This window comes from Bombina bombina, chromosome 11, assembly GCF_027579735.1.
Source record: "Bombina bombina isolate aBomBom1 chromosome 11, aBomBom1.pri, whole genome shotgun sequence".
NCBI classification, from domain to species: Eukaryota; Metazoa; Chordata; class Amphibia; order Anura; family Bombinatoridae; genus Bombina; species Bombina bombina.
The window spans coordinates 47,685,557-47,712,204 of NC_069509.1; the positions used below are offsets into that span (position 1 = coordinate 47,685,557).

Genomic DNA, 26,648 nt, shown 5'->3' on the forward strand with positions numbered 1-26,648 from the left:
GTTTTAAGTAGTCCTGTCAGCCTCTCAGTGAGAACATGGGTGAAAGTTAGAGTCCGGAGGTGCAGGGGGAGTTCTTCTGCAAAACCATCCCAACTCATATTAACAGCTCCTTAAGCAATCAGCGTTGACGAGTTCCGCTGCCTGCTTTTATTCTCTCAAGTCCATTTCAGGAGCAACACTACTAACCTGTCACACTTGAAGGGCTGTGTTCCTGTTCCACAGCGTTGATTCTGGTAAGATCGTTTCATATTTTTTATATATATATAAAATATATGTGATAACGCATGAAGACAGGGTCACAGTGTGACTCCTTTTTATCTTTATAGAATCTAGGGTAATACCCTCGCAAGGGGGTTATTGAACGGGGGATATTCATATACATAATAAGGTTTATTGTGTTTTTTTGCTGCACTTATGTGAGATGAGGCGAGATTGAGAGCGAGATTGAGGCAGGCTTTTTGGCGCATCTTTTGATTAGGGCAGGGGCGGTCCTGCATGGCATTCCATGTGACTGGGTGGGGCCTCAGTAACTTCCTATTTATCGACCTGTGTTCGGAGGAAAAGAAAGCTGTGTCTTGTAGTCCGGGCCATAGGAGGTGGTGAGTGCCCTGGCCATTGGGATATAAAGGTGCCATTTAATCTATAATAAACGTGCAGGCTATGGAGGACTCTGATATGTTGGAGGATACTCCCTCCTTATCTAAAACTACTAACTGTGTATACTGTGAGGAGGTTCCGGTGGGACCACTGTTACAGCTCTGTTCCACATTTTATGACAGTATTACCACTTCTAAAAAGAATAAAGTATTTAGTACAACTGAGCCGTCCACCTCTGAAGGTTTTCCGTTCCGCGAGGTGCGTTCCCTACAGGCATCTTCGATTACACAAGCAGTTCCCTAGGGAACTACTAACCCTCCCACGGGAGGGGCCCTTTGGCCTCCAGACTTCGCCGATCAATTGCAGATGGCGGTTTCTGCGGCCATAAATATGATGCCTCATCCTACTAAGCGCAAGCGGAAGGTACAGCACTGCTATCCGTCTCAGGGGTCTTCAACGCCGCTGGATATCTCGGACAGATTATCCGCGGAGGAGGACAACTCCAACTTATCGGAGGATGTTGCTTCTGAGTCAGAATTGGCTACTTCTAGGCCTCCGTCCGTGGAGGAACCAGATTTCAAGTTTAAGATGGAGTACTTGCGTTTCCTGCTGAAGGAAGTGTTTGCTACGCTAGAGGTTCCACAATCGAAACTACCGGAGGAACCTTTGATCCCTAAACTGGATAAGGATTACGAGGACAGGGTAGTGCCTCAGGCCTTCCCAGTTCCTATCAAAATAGCGAACATTATAAAAAATGAATGGGAGAAACTAGGTTTTCCCTTTTCTCCCTCATCTTCTTTTAAGAAGCTTTTCCCCATTCCTGGCACGCAGCTTGAATTGTGGGGAACCGTCCCTAAGGTGGATGGTGCTATCTCCACGCTCGCTAAGAGAACGACCATTCCGCTTGAGGATAGCTCCTCTTTTAAGTAACCCATGGATAAAAAGATGGAGGTTCGTTTTCCAACTGGCGGCTGTCGCTGTGGTGGCTTGTGTGGCTACCTATTGGTGTGATGCACTAATAACAATGGTCGAGGTGAAGACCCCCCTCGAGGAAATTTTGGATTGAATCAAAGCCTTAAGGGTAGTGCATTCGTTCATTTGTGATGCTAACATGCAGATTATTCCCCTGAATGCTAAGACGTCAGAGTTTTCTATTTTAGCTTGCATGGCTCTGTGGCTAAAATTGTTGTCTGCTGACATGACGTCTAAGTCTTGCTTGCTCTCCCTACCATTCAAGGGGAAGGTTTTGTTTGGCACTCGGCTTGGATTCTATCATTTTTGTGTAATAAAATATCAGCGCACCCTTGGTCAGAGTCAAATATATAAAAGACAAAGTTATAGCATGTATCTTTTACTAAAAAAAGAAATCAAAGAAAATGAAATCTAAATTAATTACAAACAATTCAAGTCTGAGAAGAAAAAAAACGGCAGTTCAACGTATATGTAACTGCACTAAGACATGCATTGGACTGTTCTTCTGTGGAAAAGACTAACAACATCTTGGCAAAAATCTAAGGATACCAGACAGTGCCCCAACTTTAAGGAATAACGCAAAGATTGCATCTAATTCCTTATTAAGAACGCTGTGAAACCACTTTCCATATAGAACACGCATCCACTCTGGTCAGTTACGGTCAGCTATAGGAGGAATACGTCACTTTCATGGCATGCCTTCTGACTACTTTTATATTGTGAGTGCAATGTATGCTTTTCTTTCATGTAATTGGCAAGAGTCCATGAGCTAGGGATATACTTTCCTACCAGGAGGGGAAAAGTTTCCCAAACCTCAAAATGCCTATAAATACACCCCTCACCACACCCACAATTCAGTTTTACAAACTTTGCCTCCCTATGGAGGTGGTGAAGTAAGTTTGTGCTTGATTTTCTTCTGTGATATGCGCTTCTCAGCATTTTGAAGCCCGATTCCTCTCAGAGTACAGTGTTTGTCAGAGGGATGTGAAGGGAGTATCACCTATTGATTCAATGGTTTTCCTCACAGGAAATCTTTTCATAGGTTCTCTGTTATCGGTCATAGAGATTCTTCTCCTACCTCCCTTTTCAGATCGACTATATACTCTCATATTCCATTACCTCTACTGATACTGTTTCAGTACTGGTTTGGCTATGTGCTATATGTGGATGGGTGTCTTTCGGTAAGTATGTTTTCATTACTTAAGACACTCTCAGCTATGGTTTGGCACTTTATGTATTAATATAAAGTTTTAAATATATGTATTGTACTTATATTTGCCATGAGTCAGGTTTATGTATATTTCCTTTTGCAGACTATCAGTTTCAAAATTGGGAAAATATTTAGGAAGTTATTTTTTCTTACCTGAGGTACAGTCTTTTCTTCCAATTGACTGCTTTTTCATTAAATTTCACAGGCAAAATTAGCCTTGCGTTATTGCGTTATTCTTGGCGCAATAATTGTTTGGTGACGCAAATTCGTAATTTCCGGCGTCTTAGTTGATGCCAGGTTTCCTTGCACAAGGTTGCGTCTGTCATGACGCGAGTTGCACCAATTCCGGATGTTGTTAGCGCAAAAAAAATTTGTTGTGTGTCATAGTTGGCGCCAAATAATTTAATTATTTAAACCTCACTTCCTATATTCCTCTTGCCTTTTTCTATGCTCAGAGTACTATGCTGGTTTTTTTCCCATTCCTGAAACTGTCATATAAGGAAATTGATAATTTTGCTTTATATGTTGTTTTTTCTTTTTACATTTGCAAGATATCTCAATCTGATCCTGTCTCAGAAACAACTGTCGGAATCCTGCTGCCTGATAACAGTTCTACCAAAGCTAAGTGTATCTGTTGTAAGTTAGTGGAGATTATATCTCCAGCTGTAGTATGTAACAGTTGTCATGACTTTTACATGCAGAGAATGTATCCATAAGTACTAGTACAATGCCTGTTGTTCCTTCAACATCTAATGTACATGATATCCCTATGAATATAAAAGATTTTATTGCTGACATGATTCAGAAGGCTTTGTCTGCTATTCCGCCTTCTAATAAACGTAAAAGGTCTTTTTAAACTTCTCAAAGAGTTGATGAATTTTCAAATGACCGACAACATACTGAATTATCCTCCTCTGATGAGGATCTATCTGATTCAGAAGATCCTACCTCAGAAATTGACACTGACAAATCTACTTATCTCTTTAAGATAAAGTATATATACGTTCCTTGTTAAAAGAGGTGTTGATTACTTTGGATATTGAGGAATTTAGTCCTCTTGATACTAAAACTAGTAAACGTTTAAATTCTGTTTATAAACTTCCTGTGGTTACTCCAGAGGTTTTTCCAGTTCCTGATGAGATTTCTGATATGATTTCAAAGGAATGGGATAGGCCTGGTACTTCTTTTATTCCTTCTTCTAGGTTTAAAAAGTTATATAATTTGCCAGCAGCTAGATTGGAGTTTAGGGAAAAAATCCCCAAAGTTGATGGGACTATCTCTACTCTTGCCAAACGTACTACTATTCATATGGAAGATAGTATTTCTTTTAAGGATCCTTTAGATAGGAAACTTGAATCTTATCTAAGGAAAGCTTATTTATATTCTGGCTATCTTCTCAGGCCTGCTATATCTATGGCTGATGTTGCAGCTGCATCAGCTTTTTGGTTGGAAAGCTTAGCGCAACAGGAAACAGATTCTGATTTGTCTAGCATTGTTTGCTTGCTTCAACATGCTAATCATTTTATCTGTGATGCTATTTTTGATATCATCAAAATTGATGGTAAATCTATGTCTTTAGCTATTTTAGCTAGAAGAGCTTTGTAGCTCAAATATTGGAATGCTGACATGGTATCTAAGTCTAGATTACTATCTCTTTCTTTCCAAGGTAACAATTTATTTGGTTCTCAGTTGGATTCTATTATTTCAACTGTCACTGGGGGAAGGGAGTTTTTTTGCCTCAGGATAAAAGATCTAAGGGTAAATATAAAGCTTCTAATCGTTTTCATTCTTTTCGACAGAATAAGGAACAGAAAGCTAATCCTTCCCCCAAAGAATCTGGTATCAATTGGAAACCATCTTCAAGTTGGAATAAATCTAAGCCTTTTAAGAAACCAAAGCCAGCCCCCAAGTCTGCATGAAGGTGCGGCCCTCATTCCAGTTCAGCTGGTGGGGGGCAGATTACAATTTTTCCAAAACATTTGGGCAGATTCTGTCTAAAATCAGTGGATTCAGAGTCTCTCAAGGGTATCGAATAGGATTCAGAGTAAGACCTCCTGTGAGAAGATTTTTTCTCACACGTTCCAGCAAATCCAGTGAAGGCTCAGGCTTTTCTGAAGTGTTTATCAGATCTAGCGCTTTCAGGGGTAATCATACCAGTTCCGTTTCAGGAACAGGGTCTGGGGTTTTATTCAAATCTATTCATTGTCCCAAAGAAAGAAAATTCATTCAGGCCAGTTCTGGATCTGAAAATTTTGAATCATTTTGTAAGAATGCCAACTTTCAAAATGGTGATTATAGTCCACTATAGACTTACAGGATGCATATCTTCATATTCTGATTCATCCAGATATCGATTTCTGAGATTCTCTTTTCTAGACGAGCATTACCAATTTGTCGCTCTTCCATTTGGCCTAGCAACAGCTCAAAGAATTTTTTTGAAGGTTCTCGGTGCCCTACTCTCTGTAATCAGAGAACATGGTATTGCAGTGTTTCCTTATTTGGATTATATCTTGGTACTAGTTCAGTCTTTACATTCTGCCGAATCTCACACAAATCAACTAGTGTTGTTTCTTCAAAGACATGGTTTTGAGGATCAATTTACCAAAAAGTTCCTTGATTTCTCAGACAAGGGTCACCTTTTTAGATTTCCAGATAGATTCAGTGTCCATGACTCTGTCTCTAACAGACAAGAGACAAATAAAATTGGTTTCAGCTTGTCGAAACCTTCAGTCTCAATCATTCCCTTCAGTGGCTATGTGCATGGAAGTTTTAGGTATCATAACTGCAGCATCGGACGCGATCCATTTTGCTCGATTTCATAGTTGACCTCTTCAGCTTTGTATGCTGAATCAATGGAGCAGGGATTCTACAAGGATATCACAATTAATATCCTTGAATCCCAATGTTCGACTCTCTCTAACTTGGTGGTTAGATCACCATCGTATAGCTCAAGGGGCCTCTTTTATTTGTCCATCCTGAACTGTAATCACAACAGATGCAAGTATTTCAGGTTGGGGAGCTGTCTGGGGATCTCTGACAGCACAAGGGGTTTGGAAATCTCAAGAGGCGAGGTTTCCAATCAATATTTTAGAACTATGCTATTTTAAGGGCTCTTCGGGTTTGACCTCTGTTGAAGAGAGAACCATTCATTTGTTTTCAGACAGACAATATCACAACTGTGGCGTATGTCAATCATTAGGGTGGGACTCACAGTCCCCTAGCTATGAAAGAAGTATCTTGGATACTTTCTTGGGTGGAATCCAACTCTTGTCTAATTTCTGCGGTACATATCCCAGGTGTAGACAATTGGGAAGCGGATTATCTCAGCTGTCAGACTTTACATCCAGGGGAGTGGTCTCTCCATCCAGATGTGGGTTTTTTCAGATTGTTCAGATGTGGGGTCTTCAAGAAATAGATCTGATGGCTTCCCATCTAAACAAGAAACTTCCCAGGTACTTGTCCAGGTCCAGGGATCCTCAGGCGGAGTCGGTGGATGCGTTAGCAGTTCCTTGGTTTTACCAACCTGCTTATATCTTTCTGCCTCTAGTTCTTCTTCCAAGAGTGATCTCCAAGATCATCATGGAACAATTGTTTGTATTTCTGGTAGCACCAGCATGACCTCACAGGTTTTGGTATGCGGATCTTGTCCGGATGTCCAGTTGCCAACCTTGGCCACTTCCATAAAGACCAGTCCTTCTGTCTCAAAGACCGTTTTTCCATCAGGATCTCAAATCATTAAATTTGAAGGTATGGAAATTGAACGCTTAGTGCTTAGTCATAGAGGTTTCTTTAACTCAGTGAATGATACTATGTTATAGGCTCTTAAATCTGTTTCTAGGAAGATTTATTATCGAGTTTGGAAGACTTATATTTCATGGTGTTCTTCTCATAAATTCTCCTGGCATTCTTTTAGAATTCCTAGAATTTTACAGTTTCTTCAGGATGGTTTGGATAAAGGTTTGTCTGCAAGTTCTTTGAAGGGACAAATCTCTGCTCTTTCTGTTTTATTTCACAGAAAGATTGCTAAGCTTCCTGATATTCACTGTATTGTGCAGGCTTTGGTCCGTATCAAGCCTGTCATTAAATCAATCTCTCCTCCTTGGAGTCTTAATTTGGTTTTGAAGGCTTTACAGGCTCCTCCTTTTGAGCCTATGCATTCTTTGGATATTAAACTACTTTCTTGGAAAGTGTTGCTAGAAGAGTTTCCGAGTTATCTGCTCTTTCTTGTGAGTCTCCTTTTCTGATTTTCCATCAGGATAAGGCAGTTTTCTTCTGTTAAGTGTGATCAGTCCACGGGTCATCATTACTTCTGGGATATTAACTGCTCCCCTACAGGAAGTGCAAGAGGATTCACCCAGCAGAGCTGCATATAGCTCCTCCCCTCTACGTCACTCCCAGTCATTCTCTTGCACCCAGCAACTAGATAGGTCGTGTGAGAGGACTATGGTGATTATACTTAGTTTTATATCTTCAATCAAAAGTTTGTTATTTTAAAATAGCACCGGAGTGTGTTATTACCTCTCTGGCAGAGTTTGAGGAAGAATCTACCAGAGTTTTGCTATGATTTTAGCCGGAGTAGTTAAGATCATATTGCTGTTCTCGGCCATCTGAGGAGTGAGGTAAACTTCAGATCAGGGGTCAGCGGGCAGATGAATCTGCATAGAGGTATGTAGCAGTTTTTATTTTCTGACAATGGAATTGATGAGAAAATCCTGCCATACCGATATAATGTCATGTATGTATACTTTACACTTCAGTATTCTGGGAGAATGGTACTTCACTAGAATTACACTGTAAGAAAGACATAAAGCTGTTTAATAACTAGAGATTATGTTTAACGTTTTTGCTGGAATGTAAAATCGTTTTCATTTGCTGAGGTACTGAGTGAATAAATGTTTGGGCACCATTTTTCCACTTGGCAGTTGCTTAAATCTGTTTTTTCTGTCAGTTTCTGTTCTCCCTCACTGCTGTGTGTGTGGGGGAGGGGCGCTTTTACTATGCATCAAATATTTCAGTCAGCAACTCATTGTATTCCCTGCATGATCTGGTTCATCTCTACAGAGCTCAGGGGTCTTCAAAACTTATTTTGAGGGAGGTAATTTCTCTCAGCAGAGCTGTGAGAATTATAGTTTGACTGAAATAAAAACTTTTATTCTGTAATTTGTTTCCTGCTTTCAGAAATTGTTATCTTTGATAATGGGATTAAACCTTTGCTAAAGTTGTGTTGTTTACAAGGATTGAGGCTATAACTGTTTCAATTTATTAATTTTTAACTGTCATAGATCTTCTGTGCTTCTTAAAGGCACAGTACGTTTTAATATTATTCTATTTGAATTGTATTTCCAAGTTGCAAGTTTATTTGCTAGTGTGTTAAACATGTCTGATTCAGAAGATGATACCTGTGTCATTTGTTGCAATGCCAAAGTGGATCCCAATAGAAATTTATGTACTAACTGTATTGATGCTACTTTAAATAAAAATCAATCTGTACAAATTGAACAAATTTCACCAAACAACGAGGGGAGAGTTATGCCGACTAACTCGCCTCACGTGTCAGTACCTACATCTCCCGCTCAGAGGGAGGTGCGTGATATTGTAGCGCCGAGTACAGCTGGGCGGCCATTACAAATCACATTACAGGATATGGCTACTGTTATGACTGAAGTTTTGGCTAAATTACCAGAACTAAAAGGTAAGCGTGATCACTCTGGGGTGAGAACAGAGTGCGCTGATAATATTAGGGCCATGTCAGACACTGCGTCACAGGTGGCAGAACATGAGGACGGAGAACTTCATTCTGTGGGTGACGGTTCTGATCCAAACAGACTGGATTCAGATATTTTAAATTTTAAATTTAAACTGGAAAACCTCCGTGTATTACTAGGGGAGGTGTTAGCGGCTCTGAATGATTGTAACACAGTTGCAATACCAGAGAAAATGTGTAGGTTGGATAAATATTTTGCGGTACCCGACGAGTACTGAGGTTTTTCCTATACCTAAGAGACTTACTGAAATTGTTACTAAGGAGTGGGATAGACCCGGTGTGCCGTTCTCACCCCCTCCGATATTTAGAAAAATGTTTCCAATAGACGCCACCACAAGGGACTTATGGCAAACGGTCCCTAAGGTGGAGGGAGCAGTTTCTACTTTAGCTAAGCGTACCACTATCCCGGTGGAGGATAGCTGTGCTTTTTCAGATCCAATGGATAAAAAGTTAGAGGGTTACCTTAAGAAAATGTTTGTTCAACAAGGTTTTATATTGCAACCCCTTGCATGCATTGCGCCGATCACGGCTGCAGCGGCATTCTGGATTGAGTCTCTGGAAGAGAACATTGGTTCAGCTACTCTGGACGACATTACGGACAGGCTTAGAGTCCTTAAACTAGCTAATTCATTCATTTCGGAGGCCGTAGTACATCTTACTAAACTTACGGCGAAGAATTCAGGATTCGCCATTCAGGCACGCAGGGCGCTGTGGCTAAAATCCTGGTCTGCTGATGTTACTTCTAAGTCTAAATTGCTTAATATACCTTTCAAAGGGCAGACCTTATTCGGGCCCGGGTTGAAAGAGATTATCGCTGACATTACAGGAGGTAAAGGCCATGCCCTGCCTCAGGACAAAGCCAAAGCCAAGACTAGACAGTCTAGTTTTCGTTCCTTTCGTAATTTCAAAGCAGGAGCAGCATCAACTTCCTCTGCACCAAAACAGGAAGGAGCTGTTGCTCGCTACAGACAAGGCTGGAAACCTAACCAGTCCTGGAACAAGGGCAAGCAGACTAGGAAACCTGCTGCTGCCCCCAAAACAGCATGAATTGAGGGCCCCCGATCCGGGATCGGATCTAGTGGGGGGCAGACTTTCTCTCTTCGCCCAGGCTTGGGCAAGAGATGTTCAGGATCCCTGGGCGCTAGAGATAATATCTCAGGGATACCTTCTGGACTTCAAATACTCTCCTCCAAGAGAGAGATTTCATCTGTCAAGATTGTCAACAATCCAGACAAAGAAAGAGGCTTTTCTACGCTGCGTACAAGAGCTCTTGTTAATGGGAGTAATCCATCCAGTTCCACGATCGGAACAGGGACAGGGGTTTTACTCAAATCTGTTTGTGGTTCCCAAAAAAGAGGGAACTTTCAGACCAATCCTGGACTTAAAGATCCTAAACAAATTCCTAAGAGTTCCATCGTTCAAGATGGAGACTATTCGGACAATTTTACCTATGATCCAAGAGGGTCAGTACATGACCACTGTAGATTTAAAAGATGCTTACCTGCACATACCGATTCACAAAGATCATTACCGGTACCTAAGGTTTGCCTTCCTAGACAGGCATTACCAGTTTGTGGCTCTTCCATTCGGATTGGCTACAGCGCCAAGAATCTTCACAAAGGTTCTGGGTGCTCTTCTGGCGGTACTAAGACCGCGGGGAATCTCGGTAGCTCCATACCTAGACGACATTCTGATACAAGCTTCAAGCTTTCAAACTGCCAAATCTCATACAGAGTTAGTGCTGGCATTTCTAAGGTCACATGGATGGAAGGTGAACGAAAAGAAAAGTTCACTCGTTCCACTCACAAGAGTTCCCTTCCTGGGGACTCTTATAGATTCTGTAGAAATGAAGATTTACCTGACAGAGGACAGGCTATCAAGACTTCAAAGTGCTTGCCGCACTCTTCATTCCATTCAACACCCGTCAGTGGCTCAATGTATGGAGGTAATCGGCTTAATGGTAGCGGCAATGGACATAGTACCCTTTGCACGCTTACACCTCAGACCACTGCAACTGTGCATGCTAGGTCAGTGGAATGGGGATTACTCAGACTTATCCCCTTCTCTGAATCTGGATCAAGAGACCAGAAATTCTCTTCTATGGTGGCTTTCTCGGCCACACCTGTCCAGGGGGATGCCATTCAGCAGACCAGACTGGACAATTGTAACAACAGACGCCAGCCTTCTAGGTTGGGGTGCCGTCTGGAATTCCCTGAAGGCTCAGGGACTATGGAGTCAGGAGGAGAGTCTCCTGCCAATAAACATTCTGGAATTGAGAGCAGTTCTCAATGCCCTCCTGGCTTGGCCCCAGTTGACAACTCGGGGGTTCATCAGGTTTCAGTCGGACAACATCACGACTGTAGCTTACATCAACCATCAGGGAGGGACAAGAAGCTCCCTAGCTATGATGGAAGTATCAAAGATAATTCGCTGGGCAGAGTCTCACTCTTGCCACCTGTCAGCAATCCACATCCCGGGAGTGGAGAACTGGGAGGCGGATTTCTTAAGTCGTCAGACTTTTCATCCGGGGGAGTGGGAACTTCATCCGGAGGTCTTTGCCCAAATACTTCGACGTTGGGGCAAACCAGAGATAGATCTCATGGCGTCTCGACAGAACGCCAAGCTTCCTCGTTACGGGTCCAGATCCAGGGATCCAGGAGCAGTCCTGATAGATGCTCTGACAGCACCTTGGGACTTCAGGATGGCTTACGTGTTTCCACCCTTCCCGTTGCTTCCTCGATTGATAGCCAGAATCAAACAAGAGAGAGCATCAGTGATTCTAATAGCACCTGCGTGGCCACGCAGGACTTGGTATGCAGACCTGGTGGACATGTCATCCTGTCCGCCTTGGTCTCTACCTCTGAAACAGGACCTTCTGATACAGGGTCCCTTCAAACATCAAAATCTAACTTCTCTGAAGCTGACTGCTTGGAAATTGAACGCTTAATTTTATCAAGACGTGGGTTTTCTGAGTCAGTTATTAGTACCTTAATACAGACTAGGAAACCTGTTACCAGAAAGATTTACCATAAGATATGGCGTAAATACCTACATTGGTGTGAATCCAAAGGTTACTCTTGGAGTAAGGTTAGGATTCCTAGGATATTGTCTTTTCTACAAGAAGGTTTAGAAAAGGGTTTATCTGCTAGTTCATTAAAGGGACAGATCTCAGCTCTGTCCATTCTGTTACACAAACGTCTGTCAGAAGTTCCTGACGTCCAGGCTTTTTGTCAGGCTTTGGCCAGGATTAAGCCTGTGTTTAAAACTGTTGCTCCACCATGGAGTTTAAACCTTGTTCTTAATGTTTTACAGGGCGTTCCGTTTGAACCCCTTCATTCCATTGATATAAAGTTGTTATCTTGGAAAGTTCTATTTTTAATGGCTATTTCCTCGGCTCGAAGAGTCTCTGAATTATCAGCCTTACATTGTGATTCTCCTTATTTGATTTTTCATTCGGATAAGGTAGTCCTGCGTACTAAACCTGGGTTCTTACCTAAGGTAGTTACTAACAGGAATATCAATCAAGAGATTGTTGTTCCTTCTTTATGCCCAAATCCTTCTTCAAAGAAGGAACGTCTACTGCACAACCTGGATGTAGTCCGGGCTCTAAAATTTTACTTGCAGGCAACTAAGGAATTCCGACAAACGTCTTCTCTGTTTGTCATTTACTCTGGGCAGAGGAGAGGTCAAAAAGCTTCCGCTACCTCTCTTTCTTTTTGGCTTCGTAGCATAATTTGTTTAGCTTATGAGACTGCTGGACAGCAGCCCCCTGAAAGAATTACAGCTCATTCTACTAGAGCTGTGGCTTCCACTTGGGCCTTCAAGAATGAGGCCTCTGTTGAACAGATTTGCAAGGCTGCAACTTGGTCTTCGCTTCATACTTTTTCCAAATTTTACAAATTTGACACCTTTGCTTCATCGGAGGCTATTTTTGGGAGAAAGGTTCTTCAGGCAGTGGTTCCTTCTGTATAAAGAGTCTGCCTATCCCTCCCGTCATCCGTGTACTTTTGCTTTGGTATTGGTATCCCAGAAGTAATGATGACCCGTGGACTGATCACACTTAACAGAAGAAAACATAATTTATGCTTACCTGATAAATTCCTTTCTTCTGTAGTGTGATCAGTCCACGGCCCGCCCTGTTTTTAAGGCAGGTAAATATTTTTTAATTTATACTCCAGTCACCACTTCACCCTTGGCTTTTCCTTTCTCGTTGGTCCTTGGTCGAATGACTGGGAGTGACGTAGAGGGGAGGAGCTATATGCAGCTCTGCTGGGTGAATCCTCTTGCACTTCCTGTAGGGGAGCAGTTAATATCCCAGAAGTAATGATGACCCGTGGACTGATCACACTACAGAAGAAAGGAATTTATCAGGTAAGCATAAATTATGTTTTTTCGGACTTCATTTAAGTTTTTACCTAAAGTTGTGAATTCTAACAACATTCATAGGGAAATTGTTGTTCCCTCTTTGTGTCCTAATCCTAAGAATTCTTTGGAGAGATCCTTACATTCTCTGGATGATGTAAGAGCTTTGAAATATTATGTTGAAGCTACTAAAGTTTTCAGGAATATTTCTAGTCTATTTGTTGTCTTTTCTGGTCCTAGGAAAGGTCAGAAAGCTTCTACCATTTCTTTGGCATCCTGGTTAAAGCATTTGATTCATCAGGCTTATTTGGAGTTGGGCCAGGCCCCACCTCAGAGAATCACAGCTCATTCTACTAGATCAGTTTCCACTTTGTGGGCTTTTAAGAATGAAGCTTCAGTTGATCAGATTTGCAAAGCAGCAACTTGGTCTTCTTTGCATACATTTACTAAATTCTACCGTTTGATGTATTTGCCTCTTCGGAAGCAGTTTTTGGTAGAAAAGTTCTTCAGTTTGATTTCTCTGCTTATGAGAAAAACTTATTTTTTTGGATGTGGATTTAATTTTTTCAGTGGAAAATGGCTGTTTTTATTTTTATCCCTCCCTCTCTAGTGACTCTTCTGTGGAGTTCCACATCTTGGGTATTAATATCCCATACGTCACTAGCTCATGGACTCTTGCCAATTACATGAAAGAGAACATAATTTATTAAATAACTTACCTGATAAATTAATTTCTTTCATATTGGCAAGAGTCCACGAGACCCACCCTTTTTATGGTGGTTATGTTTTTTTGTATAAAGCACAAAAATATTTTCAGTTCCTTTTTTGATGCTTTTACTCCTCTTTCTATCACCACACTACTTGGCTATTCATTAAACTGAATTGTGGGTGTGGTGAGGGGTGTATTTATGTGCCTTCATGTGCCAATCCACAAGGATCACTTCAAATTTCTAAGGTTCGCCTTCCTGGACCAGCACTTCCAGTTTGTGACCTTTTCGTTTGGTCTAGTGATGGCCCCAAGAGTCTTTACAAAGGTTCTGGGAGCTCTTCTTGCAGTAGCAAGAGCCAGAGGGATTGCAGTTGCTCCATATCTGGATGATATCCTGGTCCAGGCCCCGTCCTACAGTCTGGCAGAGGATCATTCAAGAGCTCTCCTCCTCCTACTTCGATCCCACTGGTGGAAGATAAACGAAGGATAGAGTTCATTGGTCCCCAGCAACAGGGTGGAGTTCCTGGGTACGATACTAGATTCTTCTGCAATGAAGATATTTCTGACAGACTAGAGACGTTGCAAGCTTGCGTCCAACTGTCTAGCACTGCAGACATCCTCCAGGACATCTGTGGCCAAGTGTATGGAGGTATTTGGGCTCATGGTATCCAGCATAGATGTCATTCCATTCGCCAGGTTTCATCTCAGACCTCTGCAGCTGTGCATGTTTAGACAATGGAACGGCGATCATTCAGATTTGTCCCAACAGATATTTCTGCACAGGCCGGTGAGGAAGCCCCTGTCTTGGTGGACCCGATCGGGCCAGTTGTCCAAGGGGTCTTCCTTCCTGAGACCATCCTGGGAGATTGTAACCACAGATGCGAGTCTATCAGGATGGGGAGCCGTTTGGGGTGCAAGAAAAGCACAAGGCAGATGAACTCGAGAGGTATCGAGTCTACCTATAAATATTCTGGAACTTTGAGCGGCATTCAACACTCTGAAGGCTTGGCTCCTTCTGGGGTTGTCCCAATTCATCAGATTCCAATCGGATAACATCACCTGAGTGGTCTTACATAAACCACCAGGGGGGATGAGAAGCTCCCTAGTAATGAGGGAAGTATCTCGGATTCTGGAATGGGCAGAGACTCAAAATTGTTCGCTCTCAGTGATCCACATTCCGTGTGTGAACAAATGGAAAGTGGATTTTCTGAGCAGACAAACGTTTCATCCAGGGGAATGGTCTCTCCACATTCAGTCCTTTGTTCAGGCTCTGGCGAGGATTAGACTAATTTTCAGGAATCCGGCTCCTCCCTGGAGTTTGAACTTGGTGCTTAAGGTCTTGCAGAGGGCTCTGTTTGAGCCTATGCATGCCCTGGACATTAAAATTCTCTCATGAAAGGTCCTGTTGTTATTGGCTATTGCATTGGCACACAGAGTCTCTGAGCTGGCGGCCTTACAATTTAAGCCTCCTTACTTGGTTTTTCATGCTGACAAAGCTGTTCTGCGAACCGGTTTGGGATTTCTTCCCAAGGTAATGTCGAGTCGTAACATTAACCAGGAAATAGTGGTTCCTTCCTTGTGTCCTAACCGTCCTCTTCGAAGGAGAGGTTACTTCATAATTTGGATGTGGTTCGGGCCTTGAAATTTTATCTTCAAGCCACGAATGAGTTCAGACAGATGTCGTCCTTATTCATTGTGTATTCTGGAAGTCGCAGGGGGCAAAGGGCCTCTGCATCTTCTCTATCTTTTTGGTTGAGGAGTATGATCCGTCTGGCTTATAAGACAGCGGGACGCAAGCCTCCTCAGAGGATTACGCCTCAATCAACTAGAGCTGTGGCCTCTTTTTGGGCCTTTAAGAATGAGGCTTCTATGAAGCAGATTTGTAGGGCCACAACCTGATCATCCTTGCATACTTTTGCACATTTTTTACAAATTTGACATTTCTGCTTCTGCGGAAGCAGCTTTTGGGAGAGAGGTTCTGCAGACTGTGGTGCCCTCAGTATAAGGTCTGCCTCTTTTGCCCTCCCGTTTTCTTCATTCAGTGTCCTCTAGAGAGCTTGGGTATTTGTTCCCACAAGTGATGAATGAAGCAGTGGACTCTCCTCCCCTTTAAATGGAAAACAAAAATAAATTATGTTTACCTGATAATTTCATTTCCATCGTTGAGAGGAGAGTCCACTTCACACGCCCGTTCTCCGGTGGGCGGACCTAAATTTATTTTTGATCTTCTGGCACCATTTATACCCTGATATTTCTCCTTCTGTTCCTTGTTTCCTTGGCAGAATGACTAGGGGATGAGGGGAGTGGGGTAGGTATTTAAGCCTTTAGCTGGGGTATCTTTGCCTCCACCTGGTGGCCAGGTTCCTAATTCCTACAAGTGATGAATGAAGCAGTGGACTCTCCTCCCCACAATGGAAATGAAATTATCAGGTAAGCATAATTTATGTTTTTTGGTAGGTCACTTATTTTAGAGAACTCAGGGAAATGGTAGATGTAAGAGACATAACTTGCCAAATACCAAAGGTTTCTTTTACAGCTTGAAGTTTTCTAAAAGGGACATTAAATTGCTGAGCACAACTACAGTAGTCTCGTAATTACTCATTGTGGGATTGCCCCCACCCCTCCGTTACTCCAGCTGTCTTCAAATCTGTTCTCTTATGTTAAGCACCTTACTGGTATTGATTGGTCAAGCTCTACATCTTGATACTGGGTGTCTCCATCTTGGAGCTTAGTGACATTGCCGGCATTTACACAACTGTATTGTACACATCAGGTTAAGAGTGTTATATTTCTTTCGGAAAATGATGATGGTCCACAGTTCTCCATAAAATATGGGATATATTTCCTGCCACTAGGAGGAGGTCAAGAACCCACCCATACAAGAGCTTTAAAATCCTCCCACCTCCGATCTCTCTCTTAGTTTTGATCTTGGCCACAAACAGCCAAAAGTTTTTTTTTTTTTCCCGTTATACAAAGACACCGGCTTTATGCCCAGCAGTAACTCCACCCCCTCCGTGTTCCCAGAATTTCTCTCTCAATCTGGAGCCTCTGTGACTAGATTTCAGATACAACAGTTGGGGCCTACTTCTAAACAGATTCTAATATGATTTTAAGTGCCTGCCAATCCCAGGAAAGGGGTGAGTACCCATACAGGAACTGCCAGGGGGGTACTTATGGGAATCTTATCATTTCTGGGGGCTATAAAACTGATTACATTGGGAGATTGTGTAAGTGTCTGTGCAAGTGTTTTATAGTGTAAATGGCTCTCTACCAGGTTTTCTCTGTACTGTTTATTATATAAGGTCTTATTGTAAACTGTTATATCAGTACAAACATTGAACAAATGTTATATATGATATGTCATTTTTAAACTCAACTAAAAACTGTATATAAAACTAGGGATGTGTATTTGGATCCTTTGTTAGGCTCGAAAAGCGTCAAAATCCATGAACGTCCGCCTTCTTCCGCAGTCGGATCCTAACGAAGGATCTGAATGCAGATCCCTAATAAAAACTGCAAAAATGTAAACCTCCCTCTCTGTATTGAGAGTGCTAAACTGAAGTGCACAATACAGGGGTCAAAAAGCAGAAAATGTCAATGATCCACGAATTTTCATCATGTGAGCTTTAAGATGGTGGTGCCCAGTATGAAAATGCTGGGCTTTACCATACGGCACCTGCAAAGGGTTAATATATAAGAACCACTCGGAAGAGAGCTGCAGGCGGAAAAACCATGGCATGTTGAGTTATAACCGTTCTGTTGTTTAATGTCCTTTCAATATAATTGCCCAACAATCCATAACTCCTGGGTATTTATACTCCTATACTGCCAGAGGATGCTTTAAAGAACTTCTCACAACTGTGCAAAACATTTAGTTGGCCTCTGCGGTACGATTAATTCTTTCTTAATCTGCTTCTCTTTCTTTCTTACAAATACATCCCACACACCTCAGTGTCTCCAGTTCTTCCCATGGGAATTTAACACTTATCTGTACAAGCAGCAGTAAATGATGGGAGAGTTACTTACAGAAAGGCGCTTGTTGTTTTGTTTTTTTCTTTTATCAGCTGTAATTATTTTTCTTTTTTAAAGAGACGTGGAAGTCAGTAAGTCAGACTTTCTGCTACATTTGCTACTTTTCCCACAATTATTTTATAGCCATATGTTTCTGCTAAAGGTACATCGTTTACTCAAAGCCTTTTGCTTGCAATGCTTCAGGCCATCCCTGGTATTGGCATATATAGTTATGTGAATGCAATGTTCATCCATGTGACCTCTTTATTTGGTACCTTGTGACTTATTTTGTGTTGCACTTTGTGACATGTGACTTATTTTGTTTTGCACTTTGTGACATGTGACTTATTTTGTTTTGCACTTTGTGACATGTGACTTATTTTGTGTTGCACTTTGTGACATGTGACTTATTTTGTTTTGCACTTTGTGACAAGTGACTTATTTTGTTTTGCACTTTGTGACATGTGACTTATTTTGTGTTGCACTTTGTGACATGTGACTTATTTTGTTTTGCACTTTGTGACAAGTGACTTATTTTGTTTTGCACTTTGTGACATGTAACTTATTTTGTGTTGCACTTTGTGACATGTGACTTATTTTGTGTTGCACTTTGTGACATGTGACCTCTTTGTTTCGTACTTCATGGCATGTGACTTCTTTGTTTCGTACTTCATGGCATATGACCTTTTTAGATTTGCACCTCATGACGTGACCTCTTTGTTTTGCACCTTGTGACATGTGACCTTTTTGTTTTGTACCTTGTGACATGTGACCTCTTTGTTTTGCACCTTGTGACATGTGACCTTTTTGTTTTGTACCTAGTGATGTGACCTTGTTGTTTTGCACCTCATGACATGTGACCTTGTTTTGCATCTCATGTCATGTGACCTTCTTTTGAACCTTGTGACGTAACCCCTTTGCACCTCATGACATGTGACCTCTTTGTTTTGCACCTCTAGATGTGTGACCTTTGTTTTGCACCTCATGACATGTGACCTCTTTGTTTTGCACCTCTAGATGTGTGACCTTTGTTTTGCACCTCATGACATGTGACCTATTTGCACCTTGTGACATAGGATCTCTGTTTTGCACCTCTTGACATTTGACCTCTCTGCACCTTGTGACATGTGACCTCTTTGTTTTGTTTGTACCTTGTGAAATGTGACCTGTTTACACTTCATGACTTGACCTCTTTGTTTTGCACCTTGTGACATGTGACCTCTTTGCACCTATTAGCACCTAATGACATGTGACCTCGTTGCACCCTGTGACATGTGACATCTTTGTTTTGCACCTTGTGACATGTGACCTTTTTGTTTTGTACCTTGTGACATGTGACCTCTTTGTTTTGCACCTTGTGACATGTGACCTTTTTGTTTTGTACCTAGTGATGTGACCTTGTTGTTTTGCACCTCATGACATGTGACCTTGTTTTGCATCTCATGTCATGTGACCTTCTTTTGAACCTTGTGACGTAACCCCTTTGCACCTCATGACATGTGACCTCTTTGTTTTGCACCTCTAGATGTGTGACCTTTGTTTTGCACCTCATGACATGTGACCTCTTTGTTTTGCACCTCTAGATGTGTGACCTTTGTTTTGCACCTCATGACATGTGACCTATTTGCACCTTGTGACATAGGATCTCTGTTTTGCACCTCTTGACATTTGACCTCTCTGCACCTTGTGACATGTGACCTCTTTGTTTTGTTTGTACCTTGTGAAATGTGACCTGTTTACACTTCATGACTTGACCTCTTTGTTTTGCACCTTGTGACATGTGACCTCTTTGTTTTGCACCTTTGACATGACCTATTTGCACCTCGTGACATGTGACCTCTTTGCACCTATTAGCACCTAATGACATGTGACCTCGTTGCACCCTGTGACATGTGACATCTTTGTTTTGCACCTAATAACGTGACCTTGTTGCACCTAATGACGTGTGACCTCGTTGCACCTCGTGACATGTGACCTCTTTGTTTTGCACCATGTGACAGAATAGAAAAAATTGGGTAAAGCGCTAGATGGGATACCTGTATAAAGCCACAATAAGGGGTATTTCTCCTCTAGATTACCCTATAGCAATGAACAAAGTAAAAAAAAAAAAGGAGACGAATATTGCGGCGTTGAGGACAACTTAATATACTCTAGTTTCTGGCTGATATTGAATTCACTAAACTAATACATGCTCACTGCGGGAAAAAGATAAGCAGCTATAAGGGTTAAATAAACACCGGTAGAGTATCTATAATAATGGTAGTACCAATGGACCCTATAATAAATCTAAAATGAGAGCGTAGTATCAGACGGGCAGTTATCACTTGTTTATGGGTACATCAGGCATAAAAAATAAAAACATTAAAGACAATCAGAAAATTCACATCAACAAGGTTATGAGCAATAAAACAATTAAAAATCCCATCAAAGTCCAAAAAAAGAGTTTGAGAAAGACTTGCAGCCGAAACGCGTTACTCTGCTATTTTTGACCCTGAGAGGGATCCGTAGTATGACCGCGATCTAATACAATCTACCACACAAGCAGCAAAACCAGTGTAAAGACGGAAGATACAGGGACGGAGGATACAAGGAACAGCGAAAGGGGACAGATTTTTTTTTATTTATGTTTGTGACATATGCATATGTCAATTTTATTGATTGTAACTGCATCTGAATTTTCTGATTTTCTTTAATGTTTTTATTTTTGTGCCTGGTGTACCCATATTAAACAAGTGATAACTGCCCGCCTGATACTACGCTCTAATTTTAGATTTATTATAGGGTCCATTGGTTTATTGGCACTGCCATTATTATAGATACTCTACCGGTGTTTATTTAACTCTTATAGCTCCCCATCTTTTTCCTGCATTGAGCATGTGTTAGTTTTAGTGAATTCAATATTAGCCAGATACTAGAGTATATTAAGTTGTCCTCAACGCCGCAATATTTGTTTCCTTATGTGTCTTAGCACACATTAGGTTTTTTACCTTGTGACATGTGACCTCTTTTTTTTTAGCACCTAATGACATGTGACCTCGTTGCACCTTGTGACATGTGACCTCTTTTTTTTAGCACCTAATGACATGTGACCTCGTTGCACCTTGTGACATGTGACCTCTTTGTTTTGCAGCTCATGACAAAGCACCCAGGCAAGAGACTGGGCTGTGGCCCCGAGGGTGAGAGAGACATTAAAGATCACGCCTTCTTTAGATACATAGACTGGGAGAAGCTGGAAAGGAAAGAGATTCAGCCTCCGTACAAACCGAAGGCGGTGAGTCCTTCTGGGCAGTGTGGTCTAGTGCCGACTCACCTACCTACCCCCAGTGCTGGGCTGCTAAGCTTGTATGTTTGCGTACACTGTGGGTGTGTTCCTGTTGCACTGCAGTGGTGTGATTATGCTTGTGTGTTCTATATATCTGTTACAAGAGTCTGTCTGTGTGTCCGCTCTCTGTTTGTCTGTGCGATCTGTAGATTCACTGTGTACCTCGCATCTATCGTACGTACTTTGTGTTACTGGAAACATTTTACATTTCGGATTCTTTTTCCCTTTGTACAAAATGAGAAAAAATCAGCCCTGCCCCCATTCACAGCGGGAGTCTGTAAAGTATAATATACTGAAAGACACAGCCACACTACATTGCTGAAAATACTGTATAAACGGCCACTTCCATGTTCCATGTCTCCCCCCGACCTGAAAGAGATTGTTGCCAACTCAATACTCAGTTGAACTGTGGTGCAACAAACAGCAAAAATCATACAAATTCTGTAAAAGGGCCACTTACCTGTTTGTTTTAAAGATGGAGATGAATAGTTCAGAGCTTTTGGAACAAGAAAGCAGAAAACTGTTGACAGTTTAATTAATATGGTATACAGAGCATAAGCTTTTCAAATGATGATCCATTTAGTGTAAAAAGTTTTGAACAAATATCTTAAAACCATGAATCAAGTCAGTGACAAACCCACCTTGCTTATAGGTTTGCCATGAACATACAGGGATACAGCAGAGCTGGCTGTTACATGAGATAAAGTGGTTAATCGCTCATGTTATTCTAATGCCCTGCAGCCATACTTAACTTATTTTTAATAAGGGTATATAGATCCCAGTCTTGGGAATAAACTAACTGTAGGTAGAGACTGATTGTCACAACTCTTACTATTATCAGACATTTCTTTCCCTTTACTTTATAACGTATAAGAACTTCTTTAACCTGTGGCATTTGGTGATACACGTTATAGTGCTGCGTTTCTACAGAGAGCGTCATTATGGGGTGCCCCTTGTCATCTTCTGTTTGCACAGAGAATAAAAGGTCCTGTGTCCTGGTATTCAGTCCTGGAGGTCAAAGGCTCTGCATTAGTATACTAGGCAGTATTGTATCAAATATTCAATATTATTAGAAACTGGTATACAGGTACGCTCTTGCCTGGTATACAACCAAATGTCCACCGGATCAACATTTGTTAGGAGAGTTTCCAAGTCTCCTTGTCTAATGTGTGGGCTCCTATATATTCTAGTGCTGCGGAATTTGTTGGCGCTCTACAAATAAATGATAATAATAATAAAAAAAATAATATATACAGATAAACAGACTTTGCAACTTATATTCGTATGTGCACCTTGCTGTACCCCTGCATTCCATTCCAGCAAGCATCTTCACCCCTGCACACCTTTTTGTAAAGCTCCTGCACTACTGCACTCCTTTTCGGCAAGGTCCTACACCATGTGCACCTTTTTGGCAAGCAGCTGCACCCCTGCACACCTTTTTGTAAAGCTCCTGCACTACTGCACTCCTTTTCGGCAAGGTCCTACACCATGTGCACCTTTTTGGCAAGCAGCTGCACCCTTGCACACCTTTCCGGCAGGTGCCTGAACCCTTGTGCACCTTTCTGTCTATCAACTGCACCCCTATGAAACTTATTGACAAGCTCTTGCGCCTTACACATGATTTTTGTCAAGTGTCTGCTCTCTGTGCACATTTTTGGACTAACTATTGCACCCTGTGCAGTTAGATTTTTTTTTTTACATGCGCACCTTAAAGGCAGGTGTAGCACCAGTACTCACCAATTCCATAAGTACAGGCACCTTTGAATCATCTGCTAGGAGCATTCATGTTTTAACCTCTCCTGCATGCAGGGCCCCATGTTCAGATTCTAGCAGGAGATCTCAGTGTTGTGGACATGGCGTGGGAGGAGGAGAGGATGACACTGGGACACACGAGGCTTCTCACCCCACCCCTGGCTTTTCTTTGCCTCTGTGTGACCTATTTTTCTTTGAGCATGAGAAGCTGAGAGGTTCTGACAGTTTACAAGACAGCAGCAGTCTGAATAATTTACTGTGTAGTTTTGCAGTAACATTTATTAAAAATGCACCATCTGTTTTTGTGCCTCCTTGTGAAAGGTATATAATGCAGCGTGGTACATAAATATCAGATAGTACAGTGCCAGCCATACTGCTGTACTCGGCCAGCAGCCCACTGACATTGCAGGAAAGTTACTGTTTGACGTGAAATGTATAATAGCTTGTTCATTTTGTTAGTTTCATACGTATTTTTTTTTGTACAACTTTCTTATTAGATTAACTTTTTTCCTACTGTCGCTTTGTAGAGTGATTTCATAGCCTGGCGCTGTTGCTTTTTTAATATGGAAAAGTAGTGATAACCGTGCTGCAGTTCAAGTTGGGAGTTTGCTCTGATGGTGAAATGGCCATAGCCATGTTTCCTGTGCAGTAGTGTCAGGGGCAACTGGGGAGAGACTTAATTCCTATTAACCCCTTGGATGCCAAAGGGATCCTAGGAAAGGCATTGTGTCTGTATGTGTGGTGCAGGATCAGGCAGTGTGTGTGTGTAGTGCAGGATCAGGCAGTGTGTGTGTGTGTGATGCAGGATCAGACAGTGTGTGTAGTGCAGGATCAGGCAGTGTGTATGTGTGGTGCAGGATCAGGCAGTGTGTATGTGTGGTGCAGGATCAGGCAGTGTGTGTGTGTGGTGCAGGATCAGGCAGTGTGTGTGTGGTGCAGGATCAGGCAGTGTGTGTGTGTGTGGTGCAGGATCAGGCAGTGTGTGTGTGTGTGGTGCAGGATCAGGCAGTGTCTTTGTGTAGTGCAGGATCAGACAGTGTGTGTGGTGCAGGATCAGGCAGTGTGTATGTGTGGTGCAGGATCAGGCAGTGTGTATGTGTGGTGCAGGATCAGGCAGTGTGTATGTGTGGTGCAGGATCAGGCAGTGTGTATGTGTCGTACAGGATCAGGCAGTGTGTATATGTAGTGCAGGATCAGGCAGTGTGTATATGTAGTGCAGGATCAGGCAGTGTGTATATGTAGTGCAGGATCAGGCAGTGTGTATGTGTGGTGCAGGATCAGGCAGTGTGTTTGTGTAGTGCAGGATCAGACAGTGTGTGTGATGCAGGATCAGGCAGTGTGTATGTGTGGTGCAGGATCAGGCAGTGTGTATGTGTGGTGCAGGATCAGGCAGTGTGTATGTGTGGTGCAGGATCAGGCAGTGTGTATGTGTGGTGCAGGATCAGGCAGTGTGTATGTGTGGTGCAGGATCAGGCAGTGTGTATGTGTGGTGCAGGATCAGACTGTGTGTGTGTAGCGCAGGATCAGACTGTGTGTGTGTAGCGCAGGATCAGACTGTGTGTGTGTAGCGCAGGATCAGACTGTGTGTGTGTAGCGCAGGATCAGACTGTGTGTGTGTGTGTAGCGCAGGATCAGACTGTGTGTGTGTAGCGCAGGATCAGACTGTGTGTGTGTAGCGCAGGATCAGACTGTGTGTGTGTAGCGCAGGATCAGACTGTGTGTGTGTAGCGCAGGATCAGACTGTGTGTGTGTAGCGCAGGATCAGACTGTGTGTGTGTGTAGCGCAGGATCAGACTGTGTGTGTGTGTAGCGCAGGATCAGACTGTGTGTGTGTGTAGCGCAGGATCAGACTGTGTGTGTGTGTAGCGCAGGATCAGACTGTGTGTGTAGCGCAGGATCAGACTGTGTGTGTGTGTAGCGCAGGATCAGACTGTGTGTGTGTGTAGCGCAGGATCAGACTGTGTGTGTGTGTAGCGCAGGATCAGACTGTGTGTGTGTAGCGCAGGATCAGACAGTGTGTGTGTAGCGCAGGATCAGACAGTGTGTGTGTAGCGCAGGATCAGACTGTGTGTGTGTGTAGCACAGGATCAGACTGTGTGTCTGTAGCACAGGATCAGACTGTGTGTGTGTGTAGCACAGGATCAGACTGTGTGTGTGTGTAGCACAGGATCAGACTGTGTGTGTGTGTAGCACAGGATCAGACTGTGTGTGTGTGTGTAGCACAGGGTCAGACTGTGTGTGTGTGTGTAGCACTGGGTCAGACTGTGTGTGTGTAGCACAGGATCAGACTGTGTGTGTGTGTGTAGCACAGGATCAGACAGTGTGTGTGTGTGTGTGTGTAGCACAGGATCAGACTGTGTGTGTGTGTAGCGCAGGATCCGACTGTGTGTGTGTGTAGCGCAGGATCAGACTGTGTGTGTATAGAGCAGAATCAGACTGTCTGTGTAGTGCAAGATCAGACTGTGTCTGTGTAGTGCAGAATCAGACAGTATGTGTAGCGCAGGATCAGACTGTGTGTGCAGCGCAGGTTCAGACAGTGTGTGTATGTGTAGCACATGATCAGACTGTGTGTGTGTAGCGCAGGATCAGACATTGTGTGTATGTGTAGTGCAGGATCAGACATTGTGTGTATGTGTAGTGCAGGATCAGACATTGTGTGTATGTGTAGTGCAGGATCAGACTGTGTGTGTGTAGCGCAGGATCAGACTGTGTGTGTGTAGCGCAGGATCAGACTGTGTGTGTGTAGCGCAGGATCAGACTGTGTGTGTGTGTAGCGCAGGATCAGACTGTGTGTGTGTGTAGCGCAGGATCAGACAGTGTGTGTATGTGTAGCACAGGATCAGACTGTGTGCAGCGCAGGATCAGACAGTGTGTGTATGTGTAGCACATGATCAGACTGCGTGTGTAGCGCAGGAGCAGACAGTGTGTGTATGTGTAGTGCAGGATCAGACTGTGTGTAGCGCAGGATCAGACAGTGTGTGTATGTGTAGTGCAGGATCAGACTGTGTGTGTGTATGTGTAGTGCAGGATCAGACGTGTGTATGTGTAGTGCAGGATCAGACATTGTGTGTATGTGTAGTGCAGGATCAGACTGTGTGTGTGTAGCGCAGGATCAGACTGTGTGTGTGTGTGTGTAGCGCAGGATCAGACTGTGTGTGTGTGTGTAGCACAGGATCAGACTGTGTTTGTGTGTAGCGCAGGGTCAGACTGTGTGTGTGTGTAGCGCAGGATCAGACAGTGTGTGTGTGTATCACAAGGTCAGACTGTGTGTGTGTAGCGCAGGATCAGACTGTGTGTGTGTAGCGCAGGATCAGACTGTGTGTGTGTAGCGCAGGATCAGACTGTGTGTGTGTAGCGCAGGATCAGGCAGTGTATGTTTGTGTGTATGTGCAGGATCAGACTGTGTATGTGTAGTGCAGGATCAGACAGTGTGTGTGTAGCGCAGGATCAGACTGTGTGTGTAGCGCAGGATCAGACTGTGTGTGTGTAGCACAGGATCAGACTGTGTGTGTGTAGCGCAGGATCAGACTGTGTGTGTGTAGCGCAGGATCAGGCAGTGTGTGTGTAGTTCAGGATCAGGCAGTGTATGTTTGTGTGTATGTGCAGGATCAGACTGTGTGTGTGTGTGTAGCGCAGGATCAGACTGTGTGTGTGTGTAGCGCAGGATCAGACAGTGTGTGTGTAGCGCAGGATCAGACAGTGTGTGTGTGTATCACAGGGTCAGACTGTGTGTGTGTATCACAGGGTCAGACTGTGTGTGTGTATCACAGGGTCAGACTGTGTGTGTGTATCACAGGGTCAGACTGTGTGTGTGTAGCGCAGGATCAGACTGTGTGTGTGTGTAGCGCAGGATCAGGCAGTGTGTGTGTAGTTCAGGATCAGGCAGTGTATGTTTGTGTGTATGTGCAGGATCAGACTGTGTGTGTGTGTAGCACAGGATCAGACTGTG

The 26,648-nt window shown here is 42.9% G+C and overlaps 1 protein-coding gene across 1 annotated transcript in view; it reads left to right on the forward strand.

The window, feature by feature from the left end:
- Positions 1–26,648, forward strand: part of PRKCB (protein kinase C beta) — a 440,365-nt gene that overhangs the window by 390,655 nt on the left and 23,062 nt on the right. Inside the window, 1 exon segment of the mRNA XM_053694189.1 lies at positions 20,756–20,896. Within this exon segment, the coding sequence (XP_053550164.1) occupies positions 20,756–20,896 (141 nt within the window).